The sequence below is a fragment of the Erithacus rubecula genome (genome assembly GCF_903797595.1).
Source record: "Erithacus rubecula genome assembly, chromosome: 10".
Taxonomy (NCBI): Eukaryota; Metazoa; Chordata; class Aves; order Passeriformes; family Muscicapidae; genus Erithacus; species Erithacus rubecula.
Genome location: NC_136662.1, coordinates 11,263,259 through 11,280,722, shown reverse-complemented (window position 1 = coordinate 11,280,722; position 17,464 = coordinate 11,263,259). Strand labels below are relative to the sequence as shown.

Sequence of the window (17,464 nt, the reverse complement as noted above, 5' to 3'; positions counted from 1 at the left end):
CAAACCAAACAACCCTTCCCACCCAAGAATAAGAATAATATTTAAAAAAAAAACCATACAAACAAAACCACCAAAAACACCATCAAAAGAAAACAAAACAGAACAAAAACAATCACAAAAAAGCAATCCCCTTCCCAAACCCACCAAAGGAAACAACAAAAAACCTCCAAAAACCAACCAAACAAAAACCCAAGTCAAACAAAATCCCAAACCCAACCCAACTGAAAATCGAGTACTTCAACTGCCTCGGTGCAGAGGCCAGAACACTCACAGAAGCTGGAACAGAAGCTAGTTTGAGTTAAATTATCAAGCCTTGCACTTCACTACAGCTCAGAAATAGCCATCTCCAGTAGGTAACAAAGCACCGCAGCTACCCACCAGATCTAAAAATCCACTTGGAGCTCAAGTTGTTTACAGCCAAAGTCTCAAAAACTATTGAAACTTACTTGTCAAATATAACCAGATCTTACAAAAGGACAGATGGCTTAGGAGTCCTGCCTCAAAAGTGCAAATGAGTATGACTTCTGGAAATTCAGCATTAAGAAATTATACAGTCAAATTTAATTTCTTAGTGACATCGTGAATCTACATCACTGTGCACATCAAGAGCGACTGATCCACCTTAAAGTTGCATCTTGAATTGTACATGGTGCAGATAAATAGGAAAGGCTACCATGAAAACTGTTACTTACTATGCATAAAAAGACAAGATGAACAGAAAATCTGATTAGGAATTTATTTTTAATTAAGATACTATGCATCTGGAACCAGTAGTGTAACAGCAGGAAGGCAGCTGAACACTGTTCTAGGTCTGTACATAGCAGGTTATGTAGCTGAAACAAGAATTGGATAAAAGTGGGGAAAAGTAGAATTGAGAAATACTTAAGATTTCAAGAAATTAATAGAAATTATAGTTATGATCTTAGAAGGTAAGTAGGTTATATACAAGTCCCCATCCCTGAGATACTCTGCTTTAAACTGGATACTAAAAATCAGTGTAACTTCTTCCTATTAGAGGCAGCTATAAACACTCCTGTAAAACCAGGAGAGAAACACTTTTTAGAGTTCCAAGAAACATAACTTGTAAAAACATAGCACAAAAATACAAATTCATAAACCTTTGGGCTTCCAAATTGAAGTGTTATGCCATCAGGTTTTAATTAATTCCCCTTTAACAGTCTCTATGCTACAATTGCAACAATCCAATTTTATTCTCATTATTATACTTTGAAGAGCAAGAAGTTTTCCATTCACCTGTTCTGTTCCTCAAGTTTAGCGAGTAACTCCAAGTCGTCTGGGCTCAGTTGTGTTGGTGAGGATGGTGACAGGGCGGGTGTGGACAGAGTGGTGGAGGGGGATGTAGTGTGCAGGGAGGCAGATGGGCTCGCCACCTGGCTGGCCATTTGACTGACAGTGTGTGATACCGTGTTCTTCACCCATGAGAGAGTGGAGCTCAGCTTGCCTGCAACCTTGTCTGTCGCCACCTGTATTGGCAAAAAGAAGAGGATGCACAAGTTGTCTTTTTTAAACTCACTTTTTCCAGCAAACCTGCTGCATCAAACAATGGAAAAAATGTACAATATGCACAAAGCAACACTCAGATTATTTATTTCTCCAGGACCCCACGGCTGTCAGAAGTAACACAAGCATCACCAGCAATACAGTAGTATAGAAGTGACATGCAAGTATATTGCTAATCCACAAAGACAAACCCCAAGAAACTCCTGATGTATACTCACAGAGCTCATCTCTGCAGTACAGAAATACCACAGGATCCAGGATCAGCTCCGACTTCCCATTATAAAAATAAATAGAAATAAAAGCTTATTTTAAAACATCTTGATAAACTAAAATAATGCCACAGAAACTGTAGAAATATATAGAAACAATCAACTACTTTCTGATAGACACTGAAGCAGAGTATCAGTGTAACCCCTCAAACCACCCACTACAGACCTTCACTAATCCCTGTAGTACCAGGACAGGGGAGCAGGGGCACCATATTTCTAATTTACACCAAAGCAAAGCATCCTTTAGCACTGCCAGTGTGCAGAAACAGTCACAAAGAATCTAAGCCCATGAATCTACAACAGCTGAAACTCTCACAGTAAGGCAACCCACTGCTGCCTCTTTCCTCACTTTCTTTTCAGATCACTCTTACATCAAGAGTCCTTGATCCTCAGTCCCACTGCCAGCGCCTGGACACACCCCAGGGTTTGGGGAAAAAGCAAGAGGTGCTGCTAGAGTCAGAGAAGCAGTGGGCTCAGGAAAGCAAAGGTTAACCAGTGCTGAACATTATCTGCTGCTCTTCCTGACCAGTGCTGTGGAAAGAAGAGCAGCTTTTGGGGGCATCTCCCAGTGAACCCCTCACTACAGCTTCCCTTCAGCATCTGAAAATATAAGAGATTTTGACCTACAGAAACTCAGGGTTTAATCCTTCCCCAACCCAACGGAAATCCAGATGCACCTTAGAGGAAGAGCTAGCTGCCTAGCAAATGTTTAAACTTGGCAAAACCAAGGCTGGAGAGGAACTTCTGAAGTGGTGCTGCTGGTAACTATTTATTTTGAACTTTGCTGATTTCCTCAAAACACTGAATTACTCAATGCCACAAACAACTCTGCAGTACAGCCTACAAATAATTACTAAGATACTAAAGATACTGAGCTACAGGGAATAAAAAAATCTCTTCCCAAGATCCTCCAATAAAATCCAATTAAAGCAAAATTTCAAGTGAAATAAAAAACTCCGTATCATCACATCGCACATTTATCTGAAGCATAATATATAAACTGAGTGACTGCTGAAACAGAAGTTTTTATTTGGATACAATGCTACAAAGAACTTTCTTGACAATCAAATCCAATAATATTTTATTTTCACTTCATATCAAAAAGAAGACACAGTGAATGCCCTCAGAAAACAAGAGGAATAACACAGGCCAAACCCAAACAAGTGGTACTGAACCTTCCCACTTTCCAATAGCAACATGGCATCTAAGAGCTCTCCTAGAAGACTAGAGGAATGCTTAGCATTCATTGTGAAAATGGTATCAAATTTTGCTAGAAGTCACCAGAGGCAGGGATGATGTTGGGATATTAAGATACCAACATAATCATCAAGAAGGTTCCAGCTGGTTCTTGTCACTGTTGGACAGCAAAACTCAGGTATATAAAAAGAAGAAAAAAGGAAAAAGAAAAACCCCACAACAACCCCAAACACAAAGATCCCAGTACATATCTTTTAAATATAATCTTGCAAAAAAAATTGCTTCCAACACTAGCATTTGACACCATCTTTTATAAAAGAAAGGAATAAAAATTACTAGAGGTTTCAAAATTCTAAGTTTAATACATGCATTAATATTTCATTCAGTCTATATCCTTTATTCTCATTGCTATGAAAGGATAAATTACTGCTGCTTCACTTTGAATAAAATCACATTATAATGAAGGTAACTCATACATCTCACTTAAGACTGATTATTTTCTCAAAGGCTTTAAACTGCTTAAAATATTACAAGTAATGCAACTATTCCAAAAATAAATGCTGGCAGAAACAGGGCCAATCTTAATGCAGTAAAAATGACTGCCATATGCAGCAGGCTTTAGGAGTCACTTGCTCTAAGAATCTTAGGTATAAGGATTAGAAAGCAAAGATTTTGAGTAATACCCTATGTGGTGCAAATAGGAAGAAAAAACCATACATTCAATGTTTATCTTTTCACAAAGTAAAGTAACCGGGAAGAGTTAAGACATAAAACAAAATTCAAGATCAATCTGGCCTATAAATGATGAGGCTTACACTGGACAATAAGAGCTGAAGAAGGGTGGTACAGGAACAGAAATCAAGAATCTTGCTAACATTCATTCACCAACATATCACTGGGCATTAAAAAATTAACTCAAAAGCATGAAGAAGCCAATTATGTGAAGTACAAAGTATGGTCAAGAAAACCATGCAAGACAGCAGTTCAGCCAGTCAAAACAAAGTGCCTAACAATACTGTTTCTCAGGGCAGCTCACAGGTACATTAGAATGTATCAGAGAATTAGTACCCCAAAACTATTTCCAGCCAGCTATCTGAAAACATTGAGACAGACCAGGCAAAGTGCACAACTGCCAAAAGTAAATGTTTGAAGATCAAAAGGCTCACAGTGAAATTTGCATCAAAAACTCATGAAGAATTTGTTTAGGGGAAAATAGTTATGGAAGTCACCTAGGGCCAAGCTAAACTAAGAAAACCACATTTCTGATCTACAGCTAATCTAGACACACCTGCATCCTTTTTGCCAGGTTTTTCCAGGTTTCCTAAATATCTAAAGCAAAGTCTCTTAACTCATCAGCAAAGACTCCTGAACCAAGACACAAAAGTATTTAGCTATGTGTTCATCACCTATTTGCCTAAATAGGCCACAGTAACAGGATTTTTCATATTTCATCATTTCACCTACCTTAATTTCAAAATTTATAACAGTGGCAGAAGATTTCACTGTTAACCTTTGAAAAGTGATTTAAGATTGTCTAGAAAACAGGCCACTGAAATCTGAAAATGAGAAAACCTTAGGCTGTATGCCAAGAAACCTGATCTGAACAAATGCATATTTCATTAACAAAGAAGATTCTATTTTTTTTATATCTATGGTTCTAGAAAACTGCCTCTAGAACCCAATATGCATCAGAACACTAACTGCAAAATAAGACATTCAGTTTTTAGTGTTTTTTTCCTCTCTGTAGTTTTACTCTAATAATAGAACAAATTGGTATTTTGATAAGAAGTGGAAATAAAATACTCTGATTTGGAATTACAATGTCCAGGAAATCAATTATAAAATACCAGGATTTTTGAAAATGGGTATATATTGTCATTAGTAATTTTAGGGGTTTGGTTTTGCTGGTTACTTTTAAGTATGTCTTTTCTCTTGGTTCACTTTAAATACTAACATGCAAATAGAACTTATTCTAAATACTAATAGAAAATCACTGGCAATAAAGCAAATTATTTTGATGGTAGTTTATTAGTAATGATAACTCTCTTCAGGCAAGTATGGAAATAGCAGCTACATTTGTTGAGTTGATTCTAGTGATGTGGAAAACATGGAATACCAATATTGACATGTAAAGATCCAATACTTTAATTAATTATTTTACCAAATTTAAGCTGCAAATCTATAGTTTGGTTTAATTATTTTTTCCTCCTCTGAAGAGCAATGCACCAGTATTCCTATAGACACACTGAATATACCTGCCTCTTCAACTCCACCCTCTTTTTAATAAAGACAGAAAATCCCTGCTGCGTCACCAGCTTTCCAATTCCTTGTACACCATTCCACCCAACAGCACAGCTGCCCTTGGCAATCACTAAACCACCACTGCTGCCTCCCACCTTTCTGCTGACAATCCCTGCAACAAGAGATCTATCACACCCCAAGACAACACATGCAGCACACAAGTGATTCCTACTGCTCCCAGGAGATCTGTACCACTGCTCTGACAGCACAAAGGAGAGAACTACAGATTTCACTCCAGCCCTGAGAAACTGGGGCTCACCCAGGTACAAATCACAATGACAGCAATGAGAATATATTTAGTATGAATGACAGCAGAGATTCAGTGGGCATCACCAACTCCAGCAATTGCAGGAAAGTCTGTGTGAACATTTGATTTAACCTCCCGTCTTTGGAGATGTGATTTTGCTTAACACAATATTCTGGAAAGACTCAAGAGAACAAGTTTCACTAAACCTTTTATCTCTGGGTTTTTTTGGACAGTATCCTCAAGGCTTTCCTAAACAAGTGTTTCTTTAAAAAGCTGGTTGTTATTATTTTAACAGAGACATCTGCAAGCCTGCAGCAGTGTCTGCCTTTTGCCTGCAGGAACGATGCTCTGCACTTCCACTTACAAAGTGTCCTTCCCTTTGCTGCGGAAAAGAAATTGTAGTCATGCGCTCAGCTGTTTGTAGCAGTAACGAGGACAGCCAGATACACCACAGCGCCCCTCCTGTGATCTCAGCAAGGTGACAGTGGTAAATCCAAGGACACGAGACCGGACTTTTGCCGCCCCCCTCGCCGCGGAGCCCTCCCGCTCGCAAAGCCGCTCCAGCCGGCGCTGCCCGGCCGAACGCCGCACACACAGCTCGAGCCCAGCCTGCTCCCGAGTCCCTACACTCGCCAGATTTGGCGAGCTCTCCACCCCGCTTCAGCTAACCAGCCCAGGCTGGAACTCCCCAGTGAACAGGATTCTTTGCTTAACTCACCTCAGCCAGTTTTTCGACTCTGCAAAGAGAATTGATTTCCTTGTTATTCCCAGCATTTTTTGGATGCTGAAATCCAAGTTACCTTTAAAGAGTACAAAAATAACCTACATTGGCTGGGATGAATGCCAAACCACCAAGAACACCATCAGGATGCTCAAGCTATAACTAATTATTATTGATGTGTGATCAGAAATAGAATCAATCAATTTTTAAAATGTGCTTCTCCTCTGGAGGGGGATCACTCAAGAACCTGCCAATTTATCCAAGATTTTGAACAGAAATGCCACTTCCAGCCTACTCCTGAGACACCAACCCCTTCCATTGAAGATGGCTGGAGACAAGCAGCCAGGGCCACATCTTTCTTACCCTGTGCAGGAGGACACATGGAAATGAGCAGGCATCTCCCACCTTCATAGCAGGCACACTCATTTAGGCTCCCAGTCCTGTTAACAGCTACATTGCTCCCAGCTTGCCAAGGAACAATCCATTGGCATCTGCCTGCCTAAGGTCATGCAGATAGCACCTAAAGAAATGTGTGAATTTTGAGTTTGAACATATCGATCTTTAAAAAGATGGGGGGACACAAGATACAAGACCTAATTACCCAAGACTTTGTACTCTTATGCATTTTCTACTGGGAAAACAGAACTACCAGCAATTCTCAGCCACCTGACGAGTCAATCAGGTAAGAGACAGACCTGCCTGTTACATCCTCTAAGATATTGCTAAGATAATAAATATTTATATTGATACTAAACACAGATGATTATATGCAGCATATATATATGCCTAATACATACATATGACAAACATATATATAAAATTCAGTATCTCAACTTTATGTTTAGTATCTTTAAAAAGCTGATTATTACAGGGCTTTCTTACTAAGAGGACTACAATACCTGGTTTAGTTTTCCAAATTATTCAAAGGAATACTGCAATGACGCTGCACATAAAATATTTTAAGTTAGGCCAGCTAAAGGTAGACTGCAACATTCCACATTACATACAAATGTATAAACCTCTTTCCCCAAGAATACTCAGGTAATGTGCAGAACCTTACAGAAGGCCTAATTATGTCAGCACTCCATGAATTTGCATTTGCTAGACAAAATCTGTTTTTTCTAAAAAAGCTTATTTAGATTTCTTTTAAAAAGGTATTTCACTGTACCTGTTGAATTTGCTTACTACCTTTTTCCTTTTTCCCTGAGGAACATGTGTGTCAAAGAATTATATCTTGATTAACCAAAAGATTACAGATATCTTGAAATACTGTCTCAACTATTCTTAACATATGACAAAGTAAAAATAACTGCAAGCCTTACACAAACACTACTGTATGTATCCTTTACTTTCAACAATTTCTTCTCTTCATGAAAAGAGAAAGAAATGGGAACTTCCAGAATACAGTAAGTAATCTCCATACTACTCTACATATAAAAAGAAGTCTGACATAATTGGGTCTGAAATTGTATATGTGGTTTTAAAGCCAGTTTTCTAACATTCCATAGACCTAGTCTCCTTCCTGCTTCAAAGTTAATAGCATTCTAATATCTGCAGAACAAATTAAACCAACTCAGTCAATGACACATGCAGGAGATGTAGCTGGTGAGTCAGCCTGCTATCATGCTCCCTGACAACCTAAAATCCTAATTCAAGGCTCAAACATGGCTTCACTATAAACTTCATTTGAGTCTTTCACACTAAAAATTCCTATAACTGATTTCTGCTGAAGCTTGAGTGAGAAGTCCTCACTTATCTTCATATTCCTGATTCTTCTTGTAATGTCACCAAATAGTAGTCAGGAATATCATGGCTACCATTCCTAGCTTCCATTTCTAGCTAGCTCTCCAAGTCTTTCTGAAACAAAAAAACAAAGCAGTCTAACATTTTTGTTTGTATAAAATTTAGGCTATCAAAGATTTGCATAACATCATTTTTTAAAACACATTATCTGACTAACATGTCATGAGGTTTTGATGATCCCAGAGAAACTTGAAGTGGCAGTTCACATGTACAACTAATACATGAGATGTTTTAAAGAGGAACTTCATTAGAAATGTTGTAGCAACCCACTAAAGGTTGAAACCATTTCTCAAAATCATGAGCACCATTTCCATCACTGACCAAGTTGAACTAAATTTCATTCCTTTCCAAGAACAATTCCAGGTTTTTAATTACCTCTGTAGTCCAGTGTGGTTTACAGTCCAACAGGCATTGTCCCAGTGTGCTGAGAAGACAAACCACAATGCTTTTCTTGACACTATCTCCTGTCCATCTAGAGATGGTCCCTTATCAGAAAAAGTTTCATGTCTGACACAGGAATGTAACAACCTTCAAGAAACTGAGGCCTTCTTTCCAGTGAAAAGAATTAGATACAGTGCTTTTGTACTAAAGATGGCTTGGAGCTCCTCAGAGCAGCAAGAGGAAATACTGATGGACTACAGTAAGAACCTTTAACAGAAAACTTCCTTTGTTCTCTTAGACCTCAGTCTGGAAAATTCCTCTGTATTTGAGGTTCAGCATGTCAGTGGCACACACATATCCTTGAAGGACCATCCCCTTGCCTAACAAAACAGAGGCAACAATCAGATTCATCAGCTAAAATAAAATCAGCCATGTCAATTTTTTATGCGATACATTGCAAGATTTAGGGGTTTTGTCTTTTCAGTAAAATGAATTCCAGTTAAAAAATGGAGTTGCAAGTATCATCAGGCACTTACAAAAGAGTAACACACTCAGAAGCACACGTTTATAATTATAGCTCATTTCTACAGATTTTATTTTCCTACTCATTTCCCAAAGCCTAGCTTTCTTCTGGAAAGGAGGTAGGTCTAGCATCTACGCTACATTAGGACAAAAGCAAAAATATAGAAATGCAGTTCAATTTACTAAAAGCTTTAGGTCCATATTTTGGAAGTGAGAAACAATTAAGTCCTATTTTTAGACATTCACCGACCCTTAATCAAAATCAATGTTTTTAACACAACTCATTTTAAAAGGATTCAAAATTTACAATCAGTTAAATTGGTAAGTTTAAAAGGATTTAGTATCTGACACATGAAACCATTCCATCCAACTTTGTTTACTTTGTTATGAACTAGCAGCTCAATAATTTTCTAGGTCTAATTCTCCTTTCAGCAGAAAGCAAATGAACTTATGTCACAATGTGCAGGTTAGAACCAAAATGCTCATCTTCCATCTACCAAGCTGGGCACAGTTCCCTTCCCAAAGGGATGTATGAAATGAGACTTAATGGAGAAACCAAAGGACATAAGCATGTCCCTTATGTACTACAGTAATACTTAAAACTTTACTAATTAATTCCTAGAAGTAAAAAAAAAAAAATGTGGCAAAGGTTGGTGAGACCCTCACCTTCAGGATATTCCTCCCCTTCAAATGATCAGCTAAAGGCCAACTTTCTATCAGTTACACTCAAGAGTGAAACAGTTTCTAAATGACTTACTGGTCACCAGCCGTTCTTGTGAACTACAACTCATTGCAACCTGCAGCTGCAAAGACACAAGAAATAGAATATAAAAGTTGCAGCACTGAAAAGCATAACTAATTAGTAATTTCCACACAGGAAAGGTGTCCAAGCTATCCAGTAAACAGAGCAGACAAACACAGCTGCAAACATAAACAGCCAATTCTTTTAACACAATCCATGCCAACATCTGTGGTCCTGCAGTAGTATTCCATTTTGCCCACTAATTTACTTACCATAGCCATGACTTGCCTCCACAAGCATTTACAGAATAACTGGAAGCAGTGTATTTTTGTGGGTCTCCCTCCACACTATTCAGGTCTGTAATAGTGCTCCAGCAGCCTTCCTTGAGCACAGCACAGAGAAATCTAATTTTCCTTAGATATTTAATAAAGAAAAGGGAAATGGCTCTTCAGAGAAATGATCTATCTGCTCATCATCAAATGAAGTCAGTTATGTTCTGATTAGTTGGCCACTGACTTCTGCACTTTTATTTGCAAATCAGGGCCTGTTTACTTCTTTCAAAACAGCCTACTAGAGGAAGAATGCAAAGGAGACCAATGAAACACAGATGATTTTTCATGTCACCCTGACACCAAAAGTTCATGTAAAAATCTCAAGTCCATTTTAACTCAATGTGTCTCATTATGGAATTTAAACTTGCTTTTGTAATCTTGTTTTCAGAAAGACTGATCACAATTCTTTCTCCAAAGGGCTGGGAAATGCTTACTAAGACTTCAGCCAAACCCATCAAGTTCCACCAGTAATGCATTCTAATGGAGGAAAAAATTACTTTGCTCAATGAGCATTGAGTTTTAGCTCCCCTGCTTCAGACAGCATAGAAGCTGGAATGTCTTTTTACTATGCCTGGGAGCAGTTCACTGCTTGAGCCACATATAATCAAGAAGAATGCATGAAAAGTGAGAGACATATAATCAACTTCTACACAATAGTTATGTCAACAGTACATGTTCACAATGTTAGGTTTTGGCTAGCTTATAATTTCTTACACGTATTTTAAGTGACATTTCATGGTTCTAGCCTTCTATAACAAAAATTAACAGTAAGCTCCTCTAACATCATCTTAGCTGCAAGTGCAGGGTTAATTTATGGCAGCAACAATCCATTACTGAAAAACTGAGCCCATCTGCCAGCCTGATGAAAACAATGAAAAAAAATACATAGTTGATGTAGTATATGATACTGATGAGTCAGAATTTCAAGAACATGTTATGATGTCATCAAACAGGTATTTAATGTTATGTTGAGAATCACTAAGATTTAGTCATGACAATAAGCCATAAGAAAACTCAGGAGTTTGGGAAGATCAATAGCTTACCATATGGCAGAACACATGAACACAGCCTACTACCAAAATACTAAGTTTGGATTTTTCTTCCTTTTTTTTCAAATTATTGAACCACAGAAGCAAAAACAATACTGGTCAGACAAGATGTAACATAACCCATCAGAGACAAGTAGTTTGTTCAAGCAAAAGAACAAAAAGATATTTGATGATGGCTTTTGGCAGCTTTCCAAGTTGGAAATTAGGACAAAATAGGTGTTCACAGCCATTCTATCGCATCACCTTACTTCTTGTCCAGAATAAAGACCCACCCTAGTATTTTACTTCAACTTCAAATGCACAATCACCTTGCTGGGACTGGGGAGGGCCACTTCTACACAGAAGTAGCAAAGTATTGACAGTCACACTGTCAACATCATCCCTGTCATCATGACTGAGAGGAGATCCATTGCCTGAACCCTAGAGCAGGCTCAACACTTCCCAGGCTGTCCCCAAAACATCACTTGATGGCTGAACTGAATAGTTTTCAGAGTTCTCAGAAGTAAGATGACATTAAGAGTAATTATGGAAAAGTGACAAATCACTAAACCACTTCTGCTGCTCTGAGCAGACAGAGCAGGTTTCTGTGCACACACATAGGACAAAACACATCACAACTGTATGTAAAATGAGCAGAGGGAGAGCCCAGGTACTATCCATCACAAACTATCCATTTCTTGCAACCACCACTTGCTGGAGAAGGAAGGGATGCACTGCAATGCACAGACACTTGAGCAGAGGTCAGTACAATGAAAGCAAGACAGTATCCCCAACTTAAAGGGATCCAAAGACTGGCAACACATGATGTTGAGTGTTAGAAACACAGGTAGCTTGAATTCAGCACGCTACCTACAAAATGCAGTGACATATTCAAGAACTTCAGAGAATGCATTTAACAACTCAAAATTGCATATTACTATAATATTTACTATTTGCCTTTTCTAAAACTATTATTGTTTTAATTGAGTCTAGAAAAAAGAATTAATTAGGAGACTATAATCAAGGCAAGTATAGGTTGGTTTAGAAAGCAACATCCATAAATTCAGGGTTAATTTTTGTTATTGTTCCTTATATCAACCAGAAAATATTTTTTCTTATAAACTATAGACTTGACACTTAAAATTATATTCAAAATGTTAAATTATGTCTGTTTCTTAAGTATTAAAATTTCTATTTTCTACAAGTTAAGGAACCTTAAGTGTAAGAAAGGGCAAACGTAGTAATATGTTTGCAGACAATTCAGCTGTTTTCTCCCTTCTAAATACTGATATTAGAACATTGAAATAGCAAAGTAAGCATTTCTGGTTTTCAAAATTCACTGACAAATGGCTTGTCTTCCCATTTTTAAAACTTCTCTGTTTACTATCAGCCTTACTCAGAAAATAAACTAATAGTAACTGTTTAGGCATGTCATTTTCTCCATTCCTTCTTCTGCCATAAATCTGGAAGGGCATTTCTCCTCTCCTCCTTTCAACTACTCCAACCACCTCCTGTTTACTTGTTCAACAGCAATTATCAAGTCCACAAGAGACAAAGATACAAAAAGCAATTTGAAAAAACCCAGCCAAACAAACCAACACTACCAAAACAAAATATCCAAGCCACCAGCTGTAGCTCAAGAGGTCCTTAAGCCTCAGCCTGTGGGAGTGTAGGAAGAGATATGGGAAGGAAGTAGGGCTGTTCTGTTGCAGCTTTCTTCTCCAAACATCTGTTCCTCTTCGAAGAGCTGTGGGGCTGGATGGACACTCAGCAACAATCACTACAGCTGCTGTCAGCCCACTTGATAAAATTCAGGCAATGCTGACTCATAATACTGAGTGCTTTTCTCCTGATCATGCCCTTCTTTCACCGGCTGTCTCTATTTCCTCTGCTAATCCTTGCCTGAGAAAGAACTCATATCTTTGCATTTCAAAATAAGCCTTAAATCTTTATAAGCATAAATAGAGAGCTGAACAATTGTGATCAAAGCTGACAACTCCCACTGGGAAAGGGAAGAGAAATAAACAGGCACATTTATACAAAACATTTTAATGCTATCTACCGGTAAACCAAACAAGATTCAACTACCATCTCCTCTAGGAACGCAAAGAAAACTGATTTTTTAAAAAATAAGGAAAAAGATTGAATTTTTTGCAAATACGTTTGGAGATAAGTAAAACATATTGGATATTATCCGTCCTTCTCTGTATCAGCATCTGCTTTCTAGGTCTTTTGTAAGTGATCTTTGAAAAGAAAGCTATCTTAGGCTGATGTGGAATGAAGTGTTTTGATACAGGCAGCGTTAATGGCAGCTCACGCTAGAAACTGAAATTCGTACCAGCCAATTTCTCGTTTGCTACAATATTGCTTTATCAATGCTGACGATTAGCAGGTGTTACATGGATGCACAGAAGCACAGCCATAACTGAATAACTAAACCAGGAATGCATAACAAATAGCCAGGAGATCATTATCGACTCTTCACCCTCATTATATAATCTCTTTCAGGCTGATGCAGCAAGAGTTCTCGCGTTTGAAAATTAAAATTATCTCGCTCAAGAATGACAGACCCGCGGGTTCCCGGCTCGGCATTACGCCGATAAGCCAAGGAAGGACTCGCCCTCTGCAGACAGACCCGCCGGCGGCTCCCGGGCCGCGGCCCCTCCCGCAGCCGCTGCCTCAGGGCACTTGCACCGCGCCCGCCGCCCACTCGTGTCCCGCCGGGCCGAGGCGCGGAGGGGCCGGGACGCGCCGGCCCCGCGGTCCCCGAGCCGGGCAGGGCCGCGCAGCGCGGCCTCCCCTCCCCTCACCCCGCCCGGCAGCGCCGCCCGCTCCGCCGCCCACCGCGCCAGGAGGGCCCGGGCGGGGGCGGCCGGCGCTGCCCCGACACAGCTCGGCTCGGCCCCGCCGTCGCCCGAGGGGAAGGGACAGCGCGGCCGCGATCGCCGCGCCCCGCCCGGGCCCAGCCGCCCCCCGCCCCCCGCGGCGGGGCCGCGCGCCCGGCGCGCCTCACCTTGGGAGCGCTGCCCGCGGCGGGAGGCGGCGGCGCGTGCGGGCATCGGCGTCCGCGCCCCGCCGAGCCCCGCGCGCCGCTCCGCCGGCCCCGGCTCCCGGGCCACGTCCCTGCCCGCGCCGCGCGCAGGCGCACTGGGCGCGCAGCCGCCGCGAGGGGCAGCCCCGGCCCGCGGGCCCCCCGGGAGGGGCGGGCGGCGGCTCTGCTCTCTGCCCCGCCGCGCTGCCCGCCGGCTGTCGGGGTCCCGATGCCGTTCGCTGGAAGGCCGGCGGCCAGCCGCCCCCGCAGCGTGCGGGTCGCTCGTGTGCTGCCCTCGCGCAGCCGCCCGCTGTGTCACCGCTGCCGTGAGCCGAGCCCCCGCCCGGCCCCGGGTCGCGGCGCCCCCGCCGCCCGCGCTCGCTCCTCACGGCTCCTCACGGTGGCCGCACGAAGCCACCGCGCCACCGGCAGCCAGGGCGAAGCCCCTGCTCCGCGGAGAGCTGGGGTTTGGTGTCATCGGAGCGTCTGCCCAGGCATTTCCATAATGCCGTCTCTGCATACAGTAACGCGTTCTCCGGGAGCAATACCGCCTCGGGCTAGACGGGCCCGTCCCTACACACATTAGTCTGGCACGTTTCAGCCAGATGCCGATTAGGTTACACAAACAGTTGGGAGAGAGACTGTCTGCCCGGAGCAGCTCCCCATCTAATAATGAGCCATTCGCCATTGTCCTGCTACAGTGAGCAGAGACTCCTAGACAAAGCCATACAAAAATTTTCATTTGGAAGAATTCTAACAAAACCTCTAATAAATAATTTTTATTAAAAAAAAAATAAGAAAACAACTCCAACACTACGAGAATATGTATAGTACTCTACAATACTGCTTTATATCCAAGTATGCAAAGAATACACTCTTAGAAAAAAAAGTATGCAGTAATAGCAGGGATAGGTTATTGGCCAGGTCTTTAGCCAAACGCTTTTCCACTGAAATAAGACTGTTACTCTTGCAAGCAACAGGAAAAAAAAAAAATCCAAAACAATTCCTACAAGTGACCACATGGATCAGTCCAGTCACAGACAACAGATTTACTGCCTTGAGTCCACTGTGGACAAACAGGGAGAAAGTCTCCTCTTGCAGGATATGCTGCTCAAGCATCAGTTTCACCAGACCAAGAGACTTACAAATACTAAACATTGGTCTAAACCCCCTGCTTGATACCTTGCTCTCGAGAACACACCTAAGTAAAAATACCACATACAAGAGAAATCGAGAAATAGCATTAAAGGGAAAAAAGAAAGCTTTTACTCCCCTGTCAATATGTCATGAATAAAAGGTACTTCCTTAAAGCATTGAAATTACTAGCTTTTACCTTAACATGTTCAGAGTGTGCATGAACAGCAGTCACCCTTCTAACAGACATTGTCACTAAAGGCCAGAGGAGCCACTTATCCTGAATTTGTAAGAGATGCTGGGGTGGGGCTAATAAAGCCAGGTGGTAATGAGCAAGAAAGCACGTGGGTGTGGTAGGTTAACAGGTTGATTTTTGCCGTGGTAAGCTATTTGAGGAGTAAAAAGACTTCTTTTTTAAGAACAAGAAATCGATTTTGTTTTTCCTTATGTAGCAAAAAGTCAAGTCTTGCTTATGATTCCATTGTCTGTTGGGTATTTGTCATGGAAATAACTGCCCGGTAGTAGCAGCAGACTTTTTGAAGACTGGATTTATATGTCAGAGGGGAGAAAAAACAATGTGCTCTGCTAGAGATACTTCCTGTACAAATTGAAAAGCACGTAGAATTCTGAACTTTCTAAAATTCATTATTAGATCACAGAATCATTTTTTATGTAGGTTGAAAAGATCTCCAAGATCACTGAGTCCAACCTCTGGTCACAACTTTGTCAATTAGGCAAAGGCACTAAGTGCCACATCCAGTCATTTCTTTAACTCCTCCAGGGATTGTAACTATGCCACCTCCGTGGAAAACCACTTACAAAGCTTAACCACATTTTCAGGGGAAAAATTCTTTCTGATATTCAACCTGAACTTCCCCTGGCACAGCTCGAGGCTATGTTCTCTTGTCATTAGTTGCTGAGGAAGAGAGGCCAATCTCTATCTCGTTATAACATCCTTTCAGACTGTTAAATTACTTTTGAAGCTAGCAGGCAGGTCCCTACCAAGTAGGAACCACACTGTATGATGTAGTATGTGGTAAATATTTTTCTTTCATTTTCTTCGTTATTTTTATCAAATTAATATATTTTTTAATATTATTTTATGTATAACTAGCAAAGTGGATTGTTGGTATTGTTTTAGTGCAATGAATGAGCATATGCAGACAAATGCATCAGGAATGCAGATTCACTACTGTCTGATGCCACTTGACCTGTTTGATCTAGGGTATGTATATATACATGCAAGTCTGTATTATTGCTTTAATTCATAACATATCAATAATCCTAAGGAGCTATAATTTATTGTAAGAACAGTATTCAACTCAGATTTCGGTTAGTTTGATGCTTTAAATTACTTGCTGCTTGGTTGATTGTGGAAATTTTCCCTAGAAAATGACAGGAATTAAAACATACATAATTGGTGACTTTTAAGAAGACCAAATCTATGGATTTGTTCTGTTTAAGAATCCCTTCTCTGTGATATATCCCTGGCTAATAACTACCCCAGCATTTAACATAAGGAGACTTGGAAGCCATCATGCATTATATGTAGACATTAGATGATAGCAATATTATTTTTTCCTCAGAATTGTGTTTTCTCTGATATCACAGAATCAATTAAGTTGAAAAAGATTTCTGAGCTCATCAAGTCAGGGCTTTTATTGAACACCACCTTATCAACTAATCCATGGCACTATGTGCCATGTCCAGTCCTAAACTCCTCCAGGGATGGTGACTCCACCACCTACCTCCCTGGGCAGCCCATTCCAACTCCAATCTTCCTTTCTGTGGAGAAATGTCCATTCTAAACTAATGTCCATCCTAAACCTCTCCTAATGCAGCTATAGCCCACGTCTTTTTGTCCTATCTCTGGTTACATGGCTGACCCCCATGTTGCTGTAACCTGCTCTCAGGCAGTCCTGCAGAGTGACAATGTCTCCGCTGAGCCTCCTGCTGCCCGGCTCAACCACAGCTCCCTCAGCCGCTCCTCCTCACAGCACCCATCCATCCTCCGACTCGTCCCCAGCTCCGTTTCCCTTCTCCGGACTCGCTCCAGCACCTCATGTCTGCAGTGCTGGCGGTGTAGGTGCGCCCGCGGGGCTCCGGGCCCGTGCTCCGGGGTCTCGGCGGTGCTCCGGGGGCTCGGCGGCGCTCCGGGGGCTCGGCGGCGCTCCGGGGGCTCGGCGGGCAGCGCAGGAGCGCTCCGGGCGGGAGCCGCCCCCGCCCGGTCCGCCG

At 41.3% G+C, this 17,464-nt stretch overlaps 1 protein-coding gene across 10 annotated transcripts in view; it reads right to left on the bottom strand.

Moving 5' to 3' along the window:
* The window catches only part of EVI5 (ecotropic viral integration site 5), a 70,506-nt gene extending 56,275 nt beyond the window's left edge, over nt 1-14,231 (bottom strand). For 3 of the 10 annotated variants that reach the window (XM_079313669.1, XM_079313670.1, XM_079313671.1), the window contains exons 1-3: nt 14,078-14,189; nt 1,740-1,791; nt 1,255-1,484 (exon numbers count right to left, since the gene is read on the bottom strand). In XM_079313669.1, the coding sequence (XP_079169795.1) occupies nt 1,255-1,484; nt 1,740-1,748 (239 nt within the window). In that variant the 5' untranslated portion in view covers nt 1,749-1,791; nt 14,078-14,189. Of the gene's footprint in view, nt 1-1,254; nt 1,485-1,739; nt 1,792-6,253; nt 6,335-14,077 lie in introns of those variants that run through there. The other 7 variants (XM_079313674.1, XM_079313675.1, XM_079313665.1 and 4 more) reach the window with 6 other exon arrangements.
* Nucleotides 14,232-17,464: the final 3,233 nt, after the last annotated feature.